Genomic DNA, 26,131 nt, shown 5'->3' with positions numbered 1-26,131 from the left:
ACCTTGATGCTGAAGAACTGCCGCAGGGACAAGTTGACATGAACACCGAAGACCCCTTGTGACCACAAACTCCGAAAAAACACAAGGCTTCAGCACCACCTCCTGCCTTCTGGCCAAGGTCGGCATCAAGATAACGTTTCTGATGCCCCGCCTTTCCAGGCTTGGTCCGAAACAACTAGTCAAGCCTTCCGGCTCGGTACCAGGTCGCCAACAGTCCTCTTCAGAGCAGAAACCCTCCGGTAACAAGCACAAATCCAGCTTGGAGCTGAAATCCTCTGTACCGAAACCCAAGCAACCTTGAGAGCCAAAACCTGCTGCGCCGAAAGGCCAGCCTCCATCAGCACCTAAGACAACCGCACCGAAAACCTCAGTGCCGAAATACAAAGAGACCCGTTCGGATCCGAAAGTGGACACTTTTCCGTTAACACCTGATACGAAACAGAAGAGGCTACATATTAATCCCGAGATTAACCATATTCACACAAAACCATTCTAAAACGCAAGCTTGAGGATTAGGACACTTCTTACAAGATCCCCTTGAAGAAAAAAACTAGCTACAAGTTCTTTCCATCTGCCATCACCTACACCACTTCCGTCTCCACCTGAGAATCCTTTGCAGATTACACCTCCGGATTCCCCACAATCTCACCATGATGTTGACGATGCAGATGATGGGGGGTGTATCTCCCAATAGATCCAAGGACAGATTACACAATTGATCCCTCAGGTGATACTGATCCAGACCTTTACCCAGCTAAACCTTCTCCTCCAGACGACAATGGATCACACCAAGAACTCATTGCCAGGGCTGCACATTACCATGGAGTAGAACTAAACAAAGAATCCCCAGAAGATTATATTTTGTTTGAGACTTAAGCATCCGTACACAGGTCATCAGACACTTCCCATACTTAAAGGAATGATGCGACATGCTGATGAGATTTTTAAAGACTGAGTCAGAGCACGCATCTTGACTCCTAGAGTGGACAAAAAATATCAGGCCTCTCTTACAGACCCGATATTGATCAAGGGACAGTTGCCATTAGATTCTTTAGTAGTAACTAATGCTCGCAAGGGGGCAAATTCTCAGACATCAGGAGATGCTCCTTCGCCAGATAAGGAGTCCATGTTAATTGACTCTTCTGGCAAGCACGTAGCTGCTCAAGCTGCAAATCAATGGCGCATTGCGAATACTTAAGGCCTTTTAGCCAGGTATGACAGGGCACACTTGGGCGAAATGGAGCAATTACTCTAATATCTCCCAGATGATCATAAGGCTAAGTCACAGGACTTAGTAAATGAAGGTAAGCTCATTTCTAATTTCTCTATACGATGTGCTCTAGTTGCTGCAGACACCACAGCTAGAGAGGTTAACACCAGCATCCTGCTTAGAAGACATGCTTGGTTAAGGATTTCAGGGTTTGAACTTGAGGTCCAACAATCAATCCTTAACACAACCTTTGATGAGGAACACCTATTTGGTCCTAATGTAGACAAGGTGATAGAAAAAATTAAAAAGGACTCTGAAGTAGCTAACTCTATGGGAGCACTGCAGACTACTTCCAACAGAGGCTCCTTTTGTCGCTCTTTTTACAGAGGGTCACAAACCCCATCCCCAGATCAAAACACCTCAACTTACAAAGGTAACAACCAGACCTCTCCCTACAGAGGGTTTTTTCGAGGAGGTTAAAGAGGCAACTACTTCAAGGGTAGGAGTAAGGGCAACACACCCCGTAACTCCCCTTCCCCCAACAAACAGGTACTTGCCCACGCTTCCCCCCGATTACACCACACCTGTCGGGGAAAGACTTCAACAATTTTTCCCCATTTGGCAGTCTATAACATCAGACAAATGGGTGCTAGGAATTATCCAACATGGTTATTGCCTAGAGCTAACCAGCAATCCCTCAAACATTCCACCTCGATCTCACAAGTTATCTCCAGAACACATACACTTGCTAAAACAAGAGGTCCAGTCCCTCTTACTAAAATGGGCAATAGCGCCAGTTCCAATACAATACTAGGGCTCAGGGGTTTACTCTGTATTTTCTCATCCCCTAAAATGACGGTTCCCTAGACCTATTCTGGATCTCAGAGAGTTAAGACCTTATATACTGTCAGAGCACTTTCACATGGTGACTCTTCAACAGGTACTCCCACTTTTACAAAGAGCAGTTTTTATGTCTACTCTAGATTTAAGACTCATATTTTCACGTTCCGAATAATCTGGCTCATCACAAATACCTCAGATATGCGATAGCAGGCAAGCATTACCAGTTCAAGGTGCTTCCCTTCGGAGTGACTACTGCTCCCAGAGTTTTAACCAAATGTCTGGCAGTAGTCGCTGCTCTTCTCAGAAGACAACAAATTCATGTCTTCCCCCATCTGGACGCCTGGCTTATCTAAGCCAGCACTCAACAGCACTGTATACAGCACACACAGATCACAATAGATCTACTTCATCAACTGGGGTTCACCATCAATGTTCAAAAATCTCACTTGCATCCATCACAGATACAGTCGTACTTAGGAGCCAGTATTGACAGTCAAAGCTCTAGCCTCTCTCAATGTAGCTAGGATATGCAATATACAGACTATGCTTTTACATTTTCAACCCAACCAAGCTATACCAGCCAGAGTGTTCATGCAACTGCTGGAAATGATGGTACCTTGCATTGCAATTGTCCCCCATGCAAGGCTTCACATGCGTCCCCTGCAACGCTTGGCACATCCGTGGAATCAGTTGCAGAGTTAATTGGTGGACAGCCGTACCCATCGCTTTCTGCAGTGGTGGAACCCACAAAACGTATCAAAAGCTTTCATCGACCCTATTCCACAGATCGTTCTTACAGCAGACGCATCTTTAACAGTTTGTGGGGCTCATCTCAAAGTTAACACAATACAGGGCTTGTGGAGCAACAAGCACAAAAGACTCCACAACAACTAGCTTTTAGCAGTTTTTCTCGCATTCAAATCTTTTCAAACTCACCTTGTAGCCAAAACTCTCCTAGTCCGAACAGACATGACAGCGATGTATTATATACAGAAACAGGGGTTAACACGCACTCTCCCACTGTTGACACTAGCTCAAGCCATTTGGAATTGAAAAATCCATAACAAAATGTATCTTCTGGCAGAACATCTCCCAGGAGTAAACAATCAAATTGCTGGCCTCCTCAGCAGAAGTAGCCAGCAAATTGCCCCAGTACGACACCTGCAGTGTGAATCCAAAGGCTCCCCGCAACCAACTCTGGTAAGAAACACCCCTGCACCCAAAGTCCTGGGCCTTGGGGAGCTTGACAGATGGTGTCCCTACGACCTACAGCATTTCTACGTACCTCTGCTGTTGGTTTCCTGCGTGCAGCCTCCAGTACGTTGCCAGCAGCCTGTTTCCAAATCCAAGTTCCTCCATTGATTTGCATTGAGCTCCCGATGCAACTTTGACCTCTGCACCCGGCTGCCCCTGTGTGGCTGGTGGTGTGCTTACCGGAACCCCGCCCTCTGCTGACCCTGCAACCCGAAGACTGGATTGTTGTTCACTTACCTGTAAAACCGTATTATTGTTTTCCTCCAAAGGTTAACATTGTAAAGACAAAAATTCGCCCCTTTGAAACTGAAATGAATTTCTATAAAACTGTACTTGCCTTTTTGCGAAGCTCTTCGTCTTGAAATAAATCTTGAGCAAAGCTTATTTTTCAAAATTTGGTGTGGATCTCCTTTTTGATTTGTGTCATTTATTGGTCATTGTGTGCACAATAAATGTCTTGCACTCCTCTGTGTTAGGCCTAAGGCTGCTCACCCAGACTACCACAAATAGAGCTCTGTGGGTTTGCATTAAGCCCTGTACACTGTGGTAAATAATTTAATTACCGGGACTTAATTTGATACAGAACATAATAAAAATAGCTCAATAAGTAAGAGGCAGAATCCGTGGTATTAGAGGTTAAGAACGGGCTTTATTCCAATGGACGATTTCGAAATCGTGGACTCCAAGTTCCATCACCACGGAGGCTCAGGAAGTGAAGTACATACATTATTGATAATTAATAACTTTTATACAATAGGCATTACAGTGAAGTAAATGCAAGAGGCGTAACAATTGATAGCAAAGATAACATTTCACATGCGTAGCTGAAAAAGGCGTAATTGGGAGTGACAAGGAAACGTCATTGGTTGTGATGTTACATATGGGTGGACCTATGAAATAATTTCGCAATGTCAGCAGAAATACTTTGCAGAGATGCGCGCGCAGCAGCATGACGTGTGATTGACGTGCAGCTAGGGGGTGAAGGGGACTTGACATTTAGCTCTACATGTGGCGACAGATGTCTAGAGGGTCAAGTCAACCTAATCCCAAATCATATCTAACATCCTATGTTTAAAGAACTATGTTATCCAGAAGAGAGGTCTCTTAGAGTAGAATCTTATTCTATACTGACTATACTGACTGTTAGTGCGTGTACAAGCGTCTAAGTGTCTACACTAGATGCGAGGGCAGGAATCTTCCATTGTAACAGGACTATGAATTACTTGCATGAAGACAGAGAAGCCGGGCCCTTTGCTCGGTAGCTGGAAGAATGTTTACTTTAAACTACTAGACAGGAATGCATTGGATAGGGACGGAGGAGATAATCTTGAAGGTGAAATACAGTTCTTGGCAGGCGACGGGCTGGATCAGGCACTGTTAGCTGCGCAGAGAATGAGGACAAAGTTCATGGATACAGATGCAGGCTCAGACTGGAGCTCTCAGAGGCAGAAGGCAGGAAAAGTTTGATGACAGAATCAGGGCCTACTTGCCTGGACTGTAAAAATGGCATAAGTGAACCATATAAAGGCGGTGGCCTTTTGTACTTAGGAATGGAACATCCGGCCCATTCATGGCGGATCTGAAAGAGGACATGTTAACGGTGGACGCACATGTATTTGCGTCTTCATAACTGGAACTGGAGGGAACATACATGTACTTGTAACATGTACATAGAACCGTTGGGGTCCAAGATAGGGGACATAACTGACCAGAAAAATCCATATTTCCACATTCCCTCCTTGTCCCCTACTTGCCCGTCAAGAGATATCAATCTTCATTAATCCATTGATCTGTTCATATAGCATCATTTGTTCTTCTTTTTTCTTCTGGGACGAATGAAAATCTTGATGTGGAATGCACGATGTGGCACACAGACCACAAATCGCTGGTCCACATTGCAGGCATAAGCAGCAACTGAATAGTATGAGAAGGCCAATACCTAGGAAGGATAGAACTCTCCATCCCCAGGCTGATAACACGCTCCAAAACCAACCGGACCAAGTCCAGGTGCCTGGATTCTGGTGTATCTGGCTTACAATCTTATGAAGGCGGGTTATGGCTTTATATACAGATGGCGAATTTTCTGGTATGAATACACAGCAGCTTGATCCGATGACCCTACAAGCTCCGCCCCTATCGGCCAGGATGACGTCAAGGACAAGACGATTTTGAAGCACAACAATCCGCATGGCAGACTGCTCTTCTGTTAAATTGCCTAGGGCGGAAATAGTTTCGTTCACTACTGCTTCAAGGGTTCTAGTCAATCTACGTATCAGCTTACTATTAGTAACGGTACCTATATAGGGAAAGAGACCTTTATTGAAATCTGTGTATTTTTCCCATGCTGTTTCAGTGTAATCGACTATTGGGAGATCTCTCCTTTCTCTATTGTGTACTAAATGAGTATTTCTGTGATAATCAGGAGGAGCTAGGAAAACAGGTGGCAAAAGGAATCCAATGTAGCAGGTACCATCCCAATCTAGAGGCAAACGTACATATGCCGTCTGACCACATATGAAGTAAGAATGGCGGGAAGCTCTAAATGTAGACTTGCCTTGATCACTAAATTCTACTACAGTGGTGCATCTACTATGGCCCATATGTATAGAACCATTCTTTCTTACACATAGTTCACCTTTTACTGGAAATACTGACATGGCGGGCAAACTTGGAGTGACTTCGGATTCGACATTCAAGATCAAGAGATTAAGCGTAAAATTACCTAATCCATATACTTCGTTTTCTAGATCAGTTCCTGTTCTTTTGGGAAGTCCCTCCTTGTTGGGGTGGCAGACTTTAAGTAAAACTAAGTTCAGATTTCCCCATACCCAGTTGTCTTGATAAACTGCAGAATTTGAATCTAAGGAATTAATTAAGCTAAACCATGCTCCACAGGAGCCGTTGTGTGTGAACGGGTATGGAAAAAGGGGTAGAATTCCTTTATAGTTCTGATAGGGAGGGAGTCGGCCACATATCCAACAATTTGTAGCATTGCTAACCTGATGGGAATGATGTAACATACTAATAAAAGTGTTATTGCGCAGCGCAAATCTGTATGACAATTCATGCGGGGGTAATTCACTAAAAGAATGTTCAGCAGTAATATTATAAACATGTCTAGAAATAGGATAATATATGTCCAACAATATACTTGCAATAATTATTAAAAGACTTAAGAAAAACAAAATTAATAACGTCACTGTGCAATGACTACGCAGTGATTTACAATATGTATGTCGTTTCAACATTTTTCGGGTTTTTTCTCTATTCAGATCTAAGGGATACATGTCGGAGACAGATTCAACCGCTTCACCTTGGAGAGGACTTAAACAATCAAATTTCCCGACTGATTAGATCTGAGTTTTAGTTTATAATGTCCGTGACTACTTGAGTCAACCAAAGGAAGTTTTGAGTCAATGGGTGAAGACACACGAGGTGTAGTTTTTATATCCGATGGTAGTCCATAAAATTTCTTGATATGACTTGAATGTACCCAGCCTTTTCTGCCTTCGATCTTCACGGCTGTCCTTGTGGTGAGCAATACGAGCTGAGGCGACCTCCACCTAGGATCCAGCTGAGTCTTTCTATCAAAGTTCCTCACTAAAACGAGATCCCCCGGAATTACGTCATGGGGTTTCACTTCAGTGTTGTCAGGAAAAGCTGCAGCTACCTGTGAACGACAAGATTGTAGTGCAGACATCAAGGAAGCCAAATAATCTGTCAGCATATTACAGTCAATATCAGTTATTTTACGTGGTATAGGCGTCCCCCACATACTTGGTGGTCTGCCAAAGATCACCTCATACGGGGATAGCCCTGTTCGAGAGTGTGCTACCATTCTCATGTAAAAGAGTGCAACTGGTAATGCTACTACCCAGTCGACACCTTTCTCCCTGCATATTTTGGACAATCTGATTTTCAAAGTCTGATTATGTCGTTCCACGAGACCTGCTGCCTCGGGGTGTCGGACACAATGGAACTTCCACTGATAGCCTAACAAAAGTGAAACGTGTTTCATTAGTTCGGATGAGAACGGCTGGCCGTTATCTGAGTAGACAGCACGTGGTAAACCGTACCGTGGGAAGAATTCTCGAACTAGCTGCTTGGCAGTGGTTGGGGCAGTGTAATCTGATACTGGGTACGCTTCGGTCCAACGGGAAAGAGCACAGACAACTACGAGAACATATTTGAATCCTCGACATCGTTCCATCTGGATATAATCCATCTGGAGGATTTCAAAAGGGTGATCAGGAGGCTGAAATCCACCCTGCTCTACGGGGATGCTTTTTCCTGGGTTGAACTGACAACAGATCATACAGGTACGAACTTTTTGTTTCGCTGCTGCTCGTAAATGCTTGTTGAACCAGATATGTTGAATGCTGTCTAGCATAGCTTTCTCTCCTAGATGCGCTGGACTATGGACAGTGTTAATAATGACTTGGACCATTGAATCAGGAAGGAACCATACAGATTTTTCCTTCGTCATCCATCCTTGATCCGTTTGGATCCCTCCTAATTCAGTCCATTTCCCTATTTCCTCTGGAGTAGCATGTGTCTGTATGTCAATTACATCAAGAGTGGGATCCTTAACCATCATGCAATGTGTTGGTGTCTGGACTATTGTCTTTGTCATGTCGGATGTTTGAGTTTGAGCAGTCTGTTTAGCTGTTCTGTCAGCTAGATCATTGCCTTGAGAAATGATATCAGTAATTTTCGTATGAGCTTTACATTTCATAATCGATATTGCAATGGGTAAATGTATTGCATCTAATAAGGCATGAATGAGGGGTCCGTGCTGAATGTGGGCACCGTGAGAAGTTAAATAACCTCTCTCTCGCCACAGCACGCCGAAGTCATGTACAACTCCGAATGCATAACGTGAATCAGTATATATGTTGACTTTTTTATTTGTGGCTTGAATACAGGCTTGTGTCAGAGCGACGAGCTCTGCTGCTTGAGCGGACAAGGTATTTATACACTTGGTTTCAATAATTTCAGTGTCTGTTGTGACTGCGTAAGCGGCCACTAACTCTCCTGTACCTGTTCTCATACATGAGCCATCTACATACAACGTCAGGTCTGGATCTGACAATGGGACATCTGTCAAGTCTTGTCTGGGTTTCGTCGTGATTGTAATAACATCAATACAGTCATGGGCTAGTGGGTCTGTTCCGATTACAGGTAAAAGTGTGGCAGGATTCAATGTGTTACAACGTCTGATTTCTATATGCGGCTGAAACAATGTCAATTCGTACCCTGTAAGTCGCGCTATAGTCAAGTGTTGTGTTTGCGTTCTATTTACAAGAACCTCTACTGCATGTGGTACTTGAACTGTCAATGGATGTCCTAATACTATAGCATCGCTTTGTCTGATTGCTAAAGTTGTCGCTGCCACTGATTTCAGGCACGCAGGCAAAGCCTGAGCTACTGGATCTAATGTACTAGAAAAATAAGCACATGGTTTGTGTGCTCCTGCTTGTTCCTGTGTGAGTACTGACAAAGCAGTACCTTCTCGTTCTGTAACAAAGAGTGTAAAATGTTTTCTGTAACATGGTGTTGCTAAAACAGGTGCTTGGCATAGAACTTTCTTTAAGCTTTCAAAAGCTAGTGTGTGTTCCTGAGTCCAAGGGAGGACAGTCGATGTGGCTGCCTCCTGTGTTGTCAACTGAATGAGTGGTTTTGCTAGAAATGCATACTGAGGGATCCACTGCCTACAATATGAAGTGAGGCCTATGAAAGCCCGCACCTCCTTTTGTGTCTTGGGTATTGGCATATTAGCTATTAACTGAATGCGATCTGGTGTAAGCTGCCTTCCCTCCTTGGACAGCGAGTGTCCAAGGTAAATAACTCGCTGGACACAGAATTGCAGCTTAGAAGGGGACACCTTGTGCCCCTTTTCGGCTAGAAATTGTAAAACCGTCAGTGATGCCTTTTCACATTCAGGTTCGCTTCGGGCGGTGATCAGCAGATCATCGACATATTGAAGCAGAGCAGTGTTGACTGGCATGTGGATACTGTCAAGTTCTCGTTTCAGTGCTTGGCTATAGATGCTGGGGCTTTCTGTAAATCCTTGAGGTGCGCGTGAGAATTTGAAGCTACGTCCATTTAAACTAAATCCGAACAAATATTGGCTTTCCGGATCTATTGGGACGCTGAAAAAGGCATTTTTGAGATCAATTACAGTAAAGAATGTTGCTTCGGAATCAATAGCTGTCAGTAATGAAGAGATGTCTGGAACTACGGGGTATTGTGGTACAATACATTTATTTAATTCGCGCAGATCAATAACCAATCGATATACTGGGGGAGCCTTTGGATCAGTTCGTTTAAGAATCGGAATTATCGGGGAATTACATACATTGGAGTCTGTTTCCACAACCACTCCTTGGGTAATAAGTTCGTCAATGATTTGCAGTAAAGCCATTACAGCATCTGGGGGTAACTTGTATTGTCGCATTCGTGGTAGTACCACTCCTGCCTTTAGTGTGACTCGATATGGTGTAATGTTCATGCAACCAACATCTGTAGGGCCTTGTGCCCATAAATGTGTGGGTAAAGTCTGCAGTCGGGAATCCATGTCTCGAGACACATAGTGACCTTTGAAATCACGTAAAAACAATCTTACTCCTTCCGGAGAACAACATATTATAGCTCCTAGAGCTTTCAGTGTTTTTATTCCTAACAAGTTTTCTGGACATGATTTAGTAAGCAATAAATCTGTAGTTCTGGTCAAGGGTCCTATCGTAAGTGGAAGAGGCTGTGATACTTCATTAACAATAGGTTTTCCTGAAAAACCAAGGGATATATTCTGTGAGCCTGAGAGGGGTGCCCCTGGAACTTCACTACGTTTTATAGTTGTTCGACTTGCCCCTGTATCAAGTAAAAATTTTCTATCTTGGCCTAATAATTCACTATGTACATAAGGTCCTTCTTGGTCTACAGGGACCTCGATAAGGGGTAAGTCAACTTCCCTCTCTAGGCTGGTTCATGCGTATCGTTGATAATCAGGATAGTCATACTGTGCGGTCTGGTACAGCTGTCGTGTCGTGGTTTGTGTGGCAGCAGCCGGCAGCGCTGGTGCGGCTGGCACAAACTGTATAGACTGTTGTGGAGCTGGCATGGCCTGTGCATGCTGCGGTGCTCCTTGTTCATTCTGATCCTGTCTAGGTGGCCGTGGTCTTTCTTTTGTAATACCTGTGGCGATATTACGCTTCAGGACTGGGCAATCGTGTATATAATGTCCTGGCTGTTTACAATAGTTGCATGTCCCTTTTATAGGTCCTGCTGAATCACCGGAATGTGTCGTACCCTTTTTATGTCCTTCAGCTGGAACTGTCTGAGAGACTAGCATTTTCATTTTCGTGTCTTTCATGCGTCTTTGTTCATGTTCTTGTTCCTCTCTAATTCTATTGTAATGGTACTGTAACATTTGTAACATTTGTGATGGGGTATTACCTTGCCATGTACTCTCGAATTTTAATACTCTATTCTTCACTTGGAAAAACAACAATTGATGGACAGAATGCAGAACAATGTCATACATTCACCCCAGTACAGAGATCTGGGCCTAAATCCATCGTTTTTTTGCTCACCATGCCATTCCAGTTTGAACCCAGCCATATGCAAATCAGTCTTGACCCTGTGCCCCATGGGAACAGTCCAGCCCGAACTGCCAAGCCAGGTCCTCCCTGGACTGGAAACAAGCATCCTAGGACCGGTTTCGGGTCCAGGGAAGGCATGGCTTGGCAGTTCGGGCTGGACTGTTCCCATGAGGCACAGGGTCAGACTGATTTGCATATGGCCATGTCTGAACTGGGGTGGCAGAGTGGGCTAAAGAACGGTGATGGATACAACCCAGATCTGTTGACTGGGTGTGAGTGTTTGATTGGTTCTGATGCTCCGTCCATCACCACCCCCTTTTGTACCGCTTTGTTCGCCATAAGTTGGCAGGGCATGCTCAGACGTGAGTCCCTTGCTCACTTTGCCACTGGATTCAAGCAAGCCTGGCTGAAGACGGCTGAAATGCCAGAAACCGGTCCTAGGAAGCTTGTTTCCGGTCCAGGGAAGGCATGGCTTGGCAGTTCGGGCTGGACTGTTCCCATGAGGCACAGGGTCAGACTGATTTGCATATGGCCATGTCTGAACTGGGGTGGCAGAGTGGGCTAAAGAACGGTGATGGATACAACCCAGATCTGTTGACTGGGTGTGAGTGTTTGATTGGTTCTGATGCTCCGTCCATCACCACCCCCTTTTGTACCGCTTTGTTCGCCATAAGTTGGCAGGGCATGCTCAGACGTGAGTCCCTTGCTCACTTTGCCACTGGATTCAAGCAAGCCTGGCTGAAGACGGCTGAAATGCCAGAAACCGGTCCTAGGAAGCTTGTTTCCGGTCCAGGGAAGGCATGGCTTGGCAGTTCGGGCTGGACTGTTCCCATGAGGCACAGGGTCAGACTGATTTGCATATGGCCATGTCTGAACTGGGGTGGCAGAGTGGGCTAAAGAACGGTGATGGATACAACCCAGATCTGTTGACTGGGTGTGAGTGTTTGATTGGTTCTGATGCTCCGTCCATCACCACCCCCTTTTGTACCGCTCTATTCTTCACTTGGGGCAAAGAATTTTCAACTAATTTTGTCACAAACAGATGTGGGTATGACTCGCTACTTGCTTTTATACCACTATTTATACCAAAACATTTTTCGAATCGGGCATAGAAATCACTAGTGTCTTCATCTTGCTTTTGTTTACAGGCTGAGATTGCACCCCAGTCTTCCTTTTTCGTAGTTAATAAACGTGGCAGTACCTGTACTAATAAACCTGGTAATGCTTTAGTTTTGTCCCCAAGCCCCGAACCTGGACCTCGGGCCCTTTCTTCATTTTCTAATGCTGTGCAATCTATCTTTTGGTCTCCTACCTCCCACTCTTTTTCCTTGAGTTTTTCATAAATGCCAGCAGGCATTAATACCTTTAATATTGTCATAATGTCGGGATAGGTATACTCTCCCATGAGTAACATATCTTTAATTTCTCGGTGGAAACCCGCTGGGTCTTTGTCATGACTGGGTACCACTTTCTTCATTTCTAACAATTCTATTTTCGATATGGGCGTATATACATATACACGTTTAAACTGATTGTCCTCGCCCTTTATTGGGTGTACTTCTCGTAAGGGATTCTGTCTGTCCATGTAATACATCGGTCTTTCCTTGATGGGCAATGAAACATGTTCTGGACATACAAAAAGAATGTACTGCTTTCTGGATTCTAGTATTTCCTTAATTAACTTAGTACCTGAACCTTTCCATCTATTCGTGAGTAATTCAGTCAATATATCAGGTAAGGGACCAGGATCTGAATGTTGGCTTTTATATAGTATAAGAAGTTGTTGAATCATATAAATCCCAGCTAAACGCTGTTCATCTGGGGTGAGGTTCAAAAATGTGTGTGCTACTGTATCATCATCATACTTTCCGGGACTGTCAATCCAATGAACGGCTGACCTGGCTAATTCTTGTTCATCCATAGAATCAAGAAAATGATAACCCCTTCGTTCTCGCAGTAATTTGTCAGCGGCTTGGAACGAATGCTCGGGGGACCTTATATTTATTATAGGTGTTTGGAAATTCCTGTTATTATCTGGACATATCGGACGTATCGGATCAGTAAAACATCTAGTACTATTACAAGATCTTCCTCTACCTACATAGGCTATGGTGTCTGACTGTCCTATGGGCAGTCCTGATCCTTCCTCCTCCTCGTTTTGTTCAAACTGGTCTACCGCTAATCTCTCTTCGTGTAGGCGTTCTATTTCTTTACGGATCTTTCTGCACATGGCTATTATACATTTTTGCCTGTCATGTCTCCCTTCTGATATATTCTGGCTCCATCTGGTAAGAGTTTCCATTGTTTCCGGGTCTACCCCCGGTCGGTCTTGATTTCTGATCACACAATTTATGAGGAAACGTAACAGTTCCCCTTGTATCTCCACTTTCTGGTAATCCATAGCTCTGTTAATACATTCAGAATCTCGCCCTGTCTGGACAAAATGATATATATTATCTAGATGCATAGTCATTCCTGGTAACTTCCCTAAATACACCGCGGCTCGTCTGATACGTAATTATGCCAGGATCATTTCGTCCTCTTTGCCGGGCACAGGGTCATATCTACAATCTACAAGAAGTTCTTTAAGCGTGCGGCAATTTATGAGTTTGGGGGTACGTGGATGTGCTGACTCTTGAAAGGTAAGTTTATTTATTCTGGGTGGCGTAGAAAAAATGTTGGTAGCCCCTCCCGTAGCCCCGTCTGGGGTATCGGGCGTGAAAGGATTCGTAGAACGTGATACAGCAACTATAGGTGTGGACACAGCTATAGAAGTAGCTGTAGGAACAGATGTGGGAACGGACGTGCTTGCCGGAACTTGTGTCAGGATTTGTTGTTGTAAAGGTACAGATACAGGATCTTGGCGTTGAACCTCCCCGGCCGACGGTCTGTGTGGGGCGGGGTTAGCATACTCGGGAGCTGCGTCATCTAAATATGAGGAAAGAAAAACATCTTCTGCGGTTCTAGGATGCCCCTTAGGATGTACCTTTATTGGAAATAATGGGGGTGGCAAGTCTTTTGGTATCCCCGCAGTAGCCTTAGGTAATCCCTCGGCCAGAAGGGGATACATACCCTTCATAAGGGCATGTCTTTGTCTGTCTACTTGTTCTGATTTTACTCGTGTACCTTCTTCAATTAATAGATTTTCTTGAACTTTATTTGAATTCTCTTTACTCTTCTCTTCCTGTCTACGTGCTTTTTCTGTGCGTCTATACGATTCTTTACGCCATAATTCAATGGCGTCTTTCTGTGATTGTCTAGCTTTCTTTTTCCATAATTCTTCCTCTACTTTCACGATGCACTCTGCATCCCAGGTCCCAGCTGCGGGCCACCTCTGACTTTCTGGTAATTCCTTAGTGTAGTCTACCCATAGATCAAGAAATAATATAGCGTCTAGGCCGTGTTTATGATACATGAAGTACCCTGGAGTGTCCCTAGGAGGAATGGGAACAGCTTCTTCGAGTACCCCTTTCCTAGTTGTGATCTGTCTTAGTTTTGAGAAGAGCGGCATATTGAAAACTGATCTGATACTTGGTTTTGAACAAACTTAATATAATAAAACACAATAATGAACAGTCATTCATACCACATGCAGGACATATCAATACATTTAACATTTAACATTTACATGAGCAACGATAATGATGACGATGATCTAAGAAAACTTAATCACTAAACGTAATACTCGGCATTTAACTGAATTATTCTGAATTTATATACTTGATATACTAGATATACTGCTAAACAGTACAGATACACTGCTGGAACAGTGCAGACCGGATTTGTGTACCCAAACCCGTCTGGACCGGCACAACTTATGTGCACGCCAGAACGCCTCCCCAGTAATGGTACTCACCGGGTAGCTCGGAACGGAAGGCCTCGGAACGGGACTGAACTGAACTGGACCGGACTGGACTCGACTCGACTCGAAAACTTCGGACACGTCGGGACATCGGAAACCTGGTGGGCCTCTGTATACCTCGGATCTTGCTCTCTCAGCTAGGCTCTGGTCGGGATACTTCGCACTTCTCACCGCCTCGTCTGGGTGTTGATCGCAGCCTCAGTCGCCCCCGCTTGACCGGAGGGAGATACAGGAAATCCTGCTGGTACGCGTTGTTGTCCGTCCAGCTGTGGCAGGAGACCGGGCCTGCAACGCACCACCGGCGCGTGAGATGAGAAAGTGTCCCTGTTCGGGCGCCCTTTATGTGGTAAATAATTTAATTACCGGGACTTAATTTGATACAGAACATAATAAAAATAGCTCAATAAGTAAGAGGCAGAATCCGTGGTATTAGAGGTTAAGAACGGGCTTTATTCCAATGGACGATTTCGAAATCGTGGACTCCAAGTTCCATCACCACGGAGGCTCAGGAAGTGAAGTACATAAATTATTGATAATTAATAACTTTTATACAATAGGCATTACAGTGAAGTAAATGCAAGAGGCGTAACAATTGATAGCAAAGATAACATTTCACATGCGTAGCTGAAAAAGGCGTAATTGGGAGTGACAAGGAAACGTCATTGGTTGTGATGTTACATATGGGTGGACCTATGAAATAATTTCGCAATGTCAGCAGAAATACTTTGCAGAGATGCGCGCGCAGCAGCATGACGTGTGATTGACGTGCAGCTAGGGGGTGAAGGGGACTTGACATTTAGCTCTACATGTGGCGACAGATGTCTAGAGGGTCAAGTCAACCTAATCCCAAATCATATCTAACATCCTATGTTTAAAGAACTATGTTATCCAGAAGAGAGGTCTCTTAGAGTAGAATCTTATTCTATACTGACTATACTGACTGTTAGTGCGTGTACAAGCGTCTAAGTGTCTACACTAGATGCGAGGGCAGGAATCTTCCATAGTAACAGGACTATGAATTACTTGCATGAAGACAGAGAAGCCGGGCCCTTTGCTCGGTAGCTGGAAGAATGTTTACTTTAAACTACTAGACAGGAATGCATTGGATAGGGACGGAGGAGATAATCTTGAAGGTGAAATACAGTTCTTGGCAGGCGACGGGCTGGATCAGGCACTGTTAGCTGCGCAGAGAATGAGGACAAAGTTCATGGATACAGATGCAGGCTCAGACTGGAGCTCTCAGAGGCAGAAGGCAGGAAAAGTTTGATGACAGAATCAGGGCCTACTTGCCTGGACTGTAAAAATGGCATAAGTGAACCATATAAAGGCGGTGGCCTTTTGTACTTAGGAATGGAACATCCGGCCCATTCATGGCGGATCTGAAAGAGGACATGTTAACGGTGGACGCACATGTATTTGCGTCTTCATAACTGGAACTGGAGGGAACATACATGTACTTGTAACATGTACATAGAACCGTTGGGGTCCAAGATAGGGGACATAACTGACCAGAAAAATCCATATTTCCACAACACCTGGGGGACTCTCTGGACTCTGTGCATGGTATAACCACTTTAGTTGTATGCTGTATACTGAGCCGCCTTCCGACATCTGGGCTTAATTCGAAGAGGAAAAAACAGACCTACTCAGCCAGGCATGCCATCTAAGAGCAACTGATTATCCAAACACTCTTGCCACAGGATTCGCCATGCCCAGAACAGTTTTAATAGTTTGCCTAGAGGCATCTTGGTTTTCAAGTACCATCTATGTAAAAATTCTCCCTGAGGTGATCACGTAGATAAAATATGAATAACTGAGCAACATCCCACTGAGTTAGAGTAGATCTTCAGGCACGTGAAAAAGTCCTCTTCCCTTTAGTTTCCACCCTTTTTAATTCTCTCTGCTGGGTTTGTAGTAAAGGCACCAGGAACTTGCTTCAGGCAGCAAGAAGCTTGCACCCCTTAAGTCTTTGGAGACAGGTATATTAAGAAAAATGAGGGAGAAATTGGCACCTGGAGCTCTGGATAGGCCTGAAGCGGCTTCGAGGAGAACCCTCAAGAAGGAGGATTGGGCACTGGTCCTAGCGCAGTAGCCGGGGTCAACAGCACCACTGGTGTCCTCTCTTCAGAGAGAGGAAATTCCAACTCACTAATTCTGACGGACCCAGCCTAGCACCTGTGTATCTTTACCAGATGAGTAGCCTGTAGGTAGCTATATTATCTGCAAATATCATTTACAGAAGGCAAGTAACCTTTAGTGCAGCATTAGCAAAATGTTTACAAAAAAGAGCAAAAGTGGGATACAAGGTATTTTATCAGTAAATTAAGTCCACTTGAAAATAGTAAGCATACTGTTTCTGGTGTATTTGTTTGAATGCTAGAAAGTCTATTCCTTTAAAAAATATATATATTTTACCCTTTCCACTGCTCTCTCCTGTCCTCCGGGTATTTAATGCCGATAGGATGGAGATGCATTCAAATGTCATCACATTTCAAACGGGGAGAACCTGTCACTTGACAGCTGCTGTTTAATAGTGAAATTGTGCAGTGACCTCTTCCCCAATCTTCTGGGTAAATAAGCATTAAAATTGAAGAACAGTGACATTTATGGCAGAATTTATGTATTTTAAATATTGATATTTTCACCTAAACCCTAAAACACTGGCTCAAAAACATCCCCTGTTCAAAGTTTCTTTATTGTTGAAATGTTGAGCCCCTGATGTCCGTTCTGGTTGGGGTTATGTTGTGGTGTTTGTGCAGCACTAAATTAATTTCCTTGTCTACTTTTCTTAACAGGAAAGTTAATCCAGAACTTTGAAATGAAACTTGGCTGGGGCAAAGCTGTTCCTATTCCTCCACATCCTATATACATTCCGCCTTCTATGATGGAGCATACACTCCCACCACCACCATCAGGATTACCTTTCAATGCACAACCAAGGGAGAGGCTGAAGAATCCCAATGCACCACTCTTACCACCTCCCAAAAGCAAGGAGGATTTTGAGAAGGTAATTTAAAAAAAACATGCAAATGGTTGTATCCAATTTTAAATTCTAAATCTGCGGTAGTCTTTGTAAAATGAAATTATATTTTGGTGGCCCATGTTCTCATTAGATTTTTGTTTTCTCCAGTGTATGTTGTTGGACTTAGACCAATATCATACCACCTAGGGCACCGCTTTATCCCTGGCCGTAGTGTTTATAACCTGTTGAGAAAGTGCAAGTGTTGTCTAACCTGTGTATTTGCCAGCTTTGTGGTAAACCATTAGCAAATAATGCAGTTTGTTAAAGCAAGTAAATGTTTAAGAATAGTTGAGATCTTAGAGTATAGGCAGAATTTCAGTAGTTTCCACCTATTTGTTTCAAGCAGCTGGTAAGTATATTTAAAATTCTTTTTTCACACTTATCTGATAGAGACATCTAGCTGCAGATTCCTTACCTTTCAATTTTTAGGCGTCCGGCTGGATTCAGAGGATTTTTGATAGCAGTACCCCTGCGTGCCGGTGATGGCATTCGTCAACTCCATGTGGCGTTGTTGTGTTAGTCGTCGTCGTGGTGACATCTGCGCCGTCAATATAACCGCTACTCCGGCGCGCTGACGTCAGTTGTTTTCTTTCTGTGCCAGCCAGCGCAGATCCTTCGACGAGAGCTACCCCCTGTCATTTTTTGACAGACTTTTTTTTCGACTTTTTGTCAACTCCTTTGGGTGTGTTAACGATGTCTAGCAAGAAGACCTCGGGGTTTAAGCCGTGCTTGACTTTTCCCCCACGCCATGTCATTCACACATCACCACCTAGTATGACTCTGGTGCCTGGAGCGCCACCACGACAGTCATGCTCCAACTGTTGGGGCATGGCGCCGAAGGCTTTGTGGGAGCGGTCCCTAAAGCTGATCGCAGCCCGGCGTACTGCCCCATGGAGGTCGCCTTGTCTATCTCGCTCACAGTTTTGGTCGAGACGAAGGTCTGAGCACCGCTCTGGAGGTTTAAAGTCCTCGTCCTCAAAATTGTCGCTCCACAAGAAGTTAAAGCATGCTTAGACTTTGCCCTCTCCATCGTGTGACGAGACAGAGGAACCTCTGTGTTCGAGACCCCGCCCCACGGAGCGGGTCCTTGGGTGGGCTCTGCTTTTCACTCTTTCCGGGTCAGGAGCAACCCCTGCTCAACTAACTGAATTTTATAACACCATGTGTGCCTAATTTGGGTGGCCTGACGGTGCCAGCACGTCCTCTGGCCCCTCAGGTTCAGATGAAGGAGACCCCGTGGGTTCCGTGCCTTTGGCTCCGCCCACAGCCTCTTACTGGACCGGTTCCGGGTCCAGACCTGCACCAGCCATACCTCAGCGACCTTCCCAGTGCCTTGTCTGATGCCAAAGTCTTCTGCATTGCCAGCGCCAACCGGATCCCCCCCCCCCCCCCCCCCCCCAAGATTCTGGCATGCTGCCCCCCCCCCCCCCCCCTCCCCATCCCATCCCCAACCTGGCTACACATGAGGGAGCGTCATTTGCAATGGTGGTGCGTAGGCCTTGGACCTGCGGCTTCACACGGTGGTAGTCAAGATGAAAGTCTTGGCAGAGGTCCTGCAGCCTGGTGTCTCCACCGCGGAACTCTTGCTGTCTTTCAACGAGGCCTTAACGGACGTTCTTCTGGGCACCTGGTCCCCAACCCAGCACAGCACAATTGCCCGCTGCCATCGCCATCCCCCAGGCACCTCCGCTTTCCCCACCGCCCACCCCACCCCACAAAGTTAGATGGTCCAAGCTTCCATTTCCTGTGACGTGTTCCCTTCTGCACCCCTGGACAGGAAATCCAAAAGACTGGAACGCTTTGGGAAGAAAATGTTCTCTTCCGCCAGTCTAGCATTGCAGTAGGTGAACGCCCATGTCTTTTAGGCCATTATTTCCATTCAATATGTGATACGGTTTCGCAGGTGCTGCCCAGTCTAGAAAGCGGACCGGATTCTGCTCCTCAAGCTATTTCAGTCAGGAGAGATGCATTGAAGCTCGCCATCCACTGTGGCTTGGACACAACAGACTCTCTAGGACTTCTGGATTTTCAGGGGATATCCAGGCAAATCTTATGGACATGTGCTTTGATGGCTCCCATCTCTTTGGAGACCAAGCAGATGCTGCGCTTGAGTGTTTTATGGACTCGCGGGCTACGGCCAAGTCCTTAGGCCTCACCACAATTTCCTGGCCTGTGTCAGCTTTTTGCTCCTTTTGTGGCTACGGAAAGGGGCTTCCAACTGAACCAACCCTAGTCCAGCCAGAGAGTACTGCAAGTTCAGCAACCTCTGTGGGCCTTGGAAGCGGTTCACCCCGACATTCAGGCGGCCAGAAGTTGAGCAAAGCCACAATTCTCCCCTCCACTGCAAAACCTTCCTAATCCTATCCCCCCCGGATCATATCCATCCAGGTGGTGGCAGGATATGCCATCACCATCACCACTTGCGGGACATCACCTCGGACAGGTGGGTGTTACAAATAGTCTGAACGGCCTACTTCCTCCCCAACAAACTACCCCTCCACCCATGCCTTTAGCTTACGATCGGCTGACAAAAGATCATCTTGCCCTACTTCTTGAGGAAGTCATGACTCTCTTTTCCAAGGAAGCTATAGAGATGGTTCCTGGGCCAAAAATAGGATGTGGTTGTTATTCCTGCTACTTTCTGGTTCCAAAGAAGGACAGAGGCCTTTGTCCTATCTTCGTCCTCAGAGCCCTCAACTACTTACTTAAGAAGGAGAAGTTAAAGATGCTCACCCATGCTCTCGTCCTGTCTGCTCTGGACCAGGAAGACTGGATAGTAGCGTTGGACTTTCAGAATGCCTATTTCCATATTCCTGTCCTTCCTGCCCATCGTCGCTGCCTGCGAGATTATGCTGGGCCACAAGCACTTTCAGTGTGCCATGCTCCTGCTTGGCCTCACCAGTTCCCCCTGGATGTTCACAAAGGTGATGACAAGGGTCGCAGCCCATCTGTGAAGATCCGAGATTCCAGTCTTCCCTTATGTCTAAGACTGGTTGCTAAAGGAAGGCTCGCTCCAAGCAGTTGTCTCACACTTCCAGTCTACGGCGAACCTTCTACACTTGCTAGGGTTTACTATCAACATGCCGAAATCACACCTGACTCCCTCTCGTACGCTCCCTTTCATCGGAGAAATTTTAGAAACTGTGCAGTTCCATGCTTATCCTCCCGAGCGGAGAGTCCAGGATATTCCGGCCATGATACCGATGTTTTAGCCTTTGTACTGGATTTTGGTGAGTGACTCTGAGGCTTTTGGGCCTCATGACCTACTGCATTCTGCTTGTGGACCATGCCAGATGGCACATACGGGCTCTGCAGTCGGACCTGAAATTCCAATGGACACAGCATCGGGGAAATCTCACCTAACTGGTTCAGATATCGAAGGGCACTGCGAAAGACCTGCAGTAGTCGCTAATAAACCACGATTGGGTCGGAGGCAGATCCCTCTCCCTTCCCCACCCAGATCTCACAGTAGTGATGGATGCCTCCCTTCTGGAATGGGGTTAGGTGGAGATCAGAAGACTCTGGTTTCCGGTGGAAGCCAGGCTCCATATCAACCTAGCACTGACAACCTTTTTACAATCCATCAAGGGAAGGCTAGTTCAGGTCCTCACAGGCAACACTACTACCATGTGGTACTGCAACAAACAGTTCTGCGTGGGGTCGTGGACCCTCTGTCAGGAGGCCCTGCGCCTCTGGACTGGGCATTTTCCCGGTGGTTCAACATCTGTCTGGTTCTCTGCCACAATGGACTTGCGCAGCCGACTGTGCCTTGCGGATCACGAGTGGCGTCTCCAACTAGTGGTGCCTTGGTTAGATCTGTTCGCCTTCGAAGAGAACTGGCAATGTCAGCAGTTTTGCACTTTGGAGTTTACAAGGCCGCTCTCGCTTGGTGACTTATTTCATTGCGAGTGGAGCTCAGGCCTCCTGTAATCCTTTCCTCCCATACCACTCCTGCCCAGAGTGATCAAGAATATCAGGAGCGACCTAGAACAAGTCGTTCTTGTGGTTCTGGAATGGGCAAGGAGAGTCTGGTATCCTGAGCTTCTGGCAGTGAGCATCGATCATCTGACAAGGCTGCTCCTTCGGGAGGATCTTCTGTTGCAGCAGCAGGGGAGGGTTCCCCACTCGAACCTGTCCTCTCTTTTCCGCCTCCTTATGTGAAGTTTGAGTTACGACAGCTGACAGCTTTTGACCTTCCTGCCGAAGTCTGCAAAGATATCCTGGCAGCCAGCTGTCCCTCCACTAAGTCGTTGTTCGCCTGCTGATGGAACAAATTTTGTAAATATTGTACAAAAAGGTCCATTAACCCCTTATCTGCCTCTCTGCCAGATGTTCTCCTGTTTATTCTTTCCTTAACCCAGCAGGGCTGTGCTCTGGGCGCTCTGAAGGGCTACCTTTCAGCCCCTATTTGCCTTTCTTCGGCTGCCAGATCATCCTTCACTTTTTAAACCCCCTCTTGTGCAGAGATTTTCGATGGGGTTAACCCATTTGTTTCCCCTTTTAATATGTCACAGTGGGACCTTAACTTGGTTCTTAACTTTTTGATGTGTGCACCGTTTGAGCCGCTGCACAACTGCCCTCTACGGCTGCTCACTATCAAAACAGCCTTTTCGAAGCATGTGAGCTGTAGATCACATGCTGTGCATAGATTGCCATCTAGTGTTGGGTCCGGTTGTTTACACTTTGTTTTTCTTCGAAGAAGCCTTTCAAGTCACGAGATAGGTGGCTCCCTTTTGGTGATAGTGCGCATGGGCATCGACTCCATCTTTAGATAGTTTTTTTCCGGTAATTGTGTTTGGATGTTAGTCGCTGTGCTCTGGTTCAACGAGGTTCCTTCGGTTTCCCTCGGTGCGCAAGACACTCCCCTTCGACGGTATTGTTTCCGATCACGTATAACATTCTTCCTGTGCTGTGTTTAATTATAAAAACCCTCTTTCAATCGGAGAGTTTGTGGTAGTCCATCGGGCCTACCCACGTTGGTTCATCTCGCAGAACTCCTTTCAAATTCTGCCCTCGGTGCCACGTGAAGTACCCGCGCACCGACTCACACGGAGTGCGTAACCTGTGCTTGTCTCCTGGGCACAGAGAACAGGACTGCGACACGTGCCAGGCTTCCCACTCCAAGAAGACGCTTTGCCACCGTCGAGCTCGACTCTGCGACATGCAGAGTCACCACACAAGCTCTATTCCGGAGCTCTTCGGACCTGAATTGGATGAAGAAGCCGGTGACGCTATTGGGGCCCGAGGACGAACAGGAACCGATCTCCGTTTTAGAGTACGGCTCCGACCACGATAAAGACGTCGCGCATGGACAGCGTACTGTAAGTACGGAATCTCCCTCGCCCCGACATCCATCTCAACTGAAAAAGAAGGCTCTGGACCAACCCGCGCCCTCGGGCCCTGGTCGGCCCCGAAACCACGCTTCTGACGCCCTGCATTCGGGCTCGGCACCGTGGCCTACAAAAAAGCCTTCCGGCTCCGAAATGCCCCACTCTAAATCAGGCACCGAGCCGAAATCTTCGGGATCGAAGCAAAAGTCCGGCTCCGAACCACATTACTCAGTACCCAAACATACTTCGCATCCGAAGATACCAAATCTGAAAAAGTAGGCACCGAAACAGACTGATACACCAAAGTCAGCAAAAAGTCACAGTTTCCATTATACGCTAGATAAACCGGACTGGAAACAGAAGGTGTTGGTTATTAATCCTCAGACTGGATATACTACCACAAAAGTGACTCTAGAAAGGACTGCTGCAGAAGAGGAATATCACATTCCCTTGAAGAAGAGAACTGTTGGAACTAACTCTTCCCCATTTCCTCTTCCTACTTGTCTTCCATCACTCCCTTCTCAGTTTCTACCTGTGCCAACTTCACCTGAACATTCACCACATACACCTGACAATCGGGATGATGGGGATGATGATATTCAGCCTATACCTACAGACCATGGGACAACTACAACACTAACTCGCCCACAGGCAATGATCCTGACTTATGCCCCACCAAGCCCTCTCCACCGGACGACAGTGTAGGCGACATTGAATTGCTTGGTAGGACAGCTAATTACCATGGGGTGCAGCTCCACAAAGAGTCTATCGAAGAGGATTTTCTCTTTCAAACCCTTAGCAGTACACAAAAATCATCACACACGTTACCCATGCTCAAAGGGATGACTAGGCATGTAGACGATATCTTTAATGATCCTGTCAGGGCACGTATCCTTACCCCTAGGGTAGATAAGAAATATAAGTCAGCACCATCTGACCCAGTTTATATAAAGGGACAATTACCATTGGACTCATTGGTAGTGTCCAAAGCACGCAAAAGGGCCAACTCCAAAACTATAGGAGATGCTCCCCCCCAGATAAAGAATCTAAACTTCTTGATGCTTCTGGGAACATGGTGGCCTCTCGGGCAGCACACATCTGGCGCATATCTAACACACAAGCATTGTTAGCTAGATACGACCGTGCGCACTAGGATGAAATGGAACAATTACTCCAATTTCTACCCCAAGAACATAGAGCTAAAGCTCAAGACCTAGTGAGAGAGGGACAACTTATATCAAATAATCAAATCGGGTGCTCCCTAGATGCTGCTGACACAGTTGCCAGAGCAGTAAACACTAGTGTCCTGTTACGAAGACACGCCTGGCTTCGCATATCTGGGTTTAAACCTGAGGTCCAGACTTCCATACTAAACACACCCTTTGATAAGGAACACCTCTTTGGTCCAGTGGTAGATTCCTTACTGGAAAAGACGAAGAAAGACACTGAAGTGGCCTAAATCCATGGGAGCCCTTCAGTCAACACAAGGCCGTCGTTCCTTTCGGTGCTCATTCTATCAAACAGGGTCCACAAATACTCCCTCAGAGACTACATCCACCTACACGGGCATTAACCAACCCTCTGGCTGAAAAAATTACTTCAGAGGGGGTTACAGAGGAAACAACGGCTGAGGTAGAGGGTCAAACATGCGTACCTCCCCCTCCAGTACAAAACAGTGACTTACCTATACTTCCTCTTGACCATTTAACAACTGTCTGGGGAAGACTGTCACATTTCTTACCAGCTTGGCAGTCAATAACAACAGACAAGAGGGTTCTACAGATTATCCGTTCTGGTTATTGCCTGGTGTACATTAACACTCCTCCAAACATTCCTCCAAAGGCACACAAACTTTCACAGGACCACCTACACCTCCTCCAACAAGAAGTACAGTCTCTACTTCTAAAAGGAGCTATAGAACCAGTACTGCTCCAACACTAAGGGTCTGGCGTGTACTCCTTTTACTTCCTCATACCCAAAAAGGACTGTTCTCTCAAACCAATATTAGATCTCAGGGAACTAATTTTTTTACATAGTCAGACCATTTCCACATGGTAACACTTCAACAAGTACTACCTCTTTTACAAAAAGGCGACTTTCTGTCTACTCTAGACTTAAAGGACGCCTAGTTTCATATTCCAACCCACCCTGCTCATCATAAATTTTTCAGGTTTGTGTTAGTGAGTCAACATTACCAGTTCAAGGTACTCCCAGGAGTTACCACTGCCCCCAGAGTCTTCACAAAGTGTCTGGCGGTAGTAGCTGCTCATCTAAGAAGACAAAGCATCCATGTCTTCCCATACTTGGACGACTGGCTCATCAAAGCCAACACGTACCAACAATGTCTCAAGCATACTTCCATAACTATTCAATTACTGCATCAACTAGGGTTCACAATCGATGTGCCAAAATCACATCTTCAGCCAACTGATACTCAGAACTATCTAGGAGCCACCTTAGGTACTCAAAAGGCTCTCGTGTTTCCCAACGCAGCCAGAATTTGCAACATTCAGGCTTTAGCTCTCCAGTTTCAACCCAATCAATCAATTCCAGCTCGAGTTTATATGCAACTGCTGGAGATGATGGGCATCACGATCGATCCCATGCCAGGCTGCACGTGCGTCCGCTTCAAGAATGCATAGCCAGTCAGTGGAACCAGTCATACGGTCTATTAACCGATCTAGTGTTGGTATGCTGCCGTAGTCATCGCTCTCTGCAGTGGTTGAACACACAAAATGTATCTAAAGGACAGCCATTTTTGGACCTGGTTCCACAAATAGTACTAACAGCGGTCGCATTCCTAACTGGCTGGGGAACTCATCTTCTGCAACACACTGTACAAGGCCTGTGGAGCCAACAACAAAAGTTGCTCCACATCAACCATTTAGAGCTGATGGCAATATTTCTAGCTCTCAAGGCTTTTCAGACTCATATAGCAGGCACAACTGTCTTGGTTCGTACCGACAACATGACAGCTATGTATTACATACAAAAACGGGGGGTACACAC

At 45.8% G+C, this 26,131-nt stretch overlaps 1 protein-coding gene across 1 annotated transcript in view; it reads left to right on the top strand.

Annotated features, from left to right (window-relative positions):
- Window positions 1–26,131, top strand: part of U2SURP (U2 snRNP associated SURP domain containing) — a 776,636-nt gene that overhangs the window by 235,224 nt on the left and 515,281 nt on the right. Inside the window, exon 11 of the mRNA XM_085633584.1 lies at window positions 17,566–17,777. Coding sequence (XP_085489710.1) covers window positions 17,566–17,777 — 212 coding nt within the window. The remainder of the gene's footprint in view (window positions 1–17,565; window positions 17,778–26,131) is intronic.

Source organism: Triturus cristatus, chromosome 11, assembly GCF_964204655.1.
Source record: "Triturus cristatus chromosome 11, aTriCri1.1, whole genome shotgun sequence".
NCBI classification, from domain to species: Eukaryota; Metazoa; Chordata; class Amphibia; order Caudata; family Salamandridae; genus Triturus; species Triturus cristatus.
Note: the sequence above shows the minus strand (reverse complement) of the source record. Positions and strands in the feature narration are given on the sequence as shown.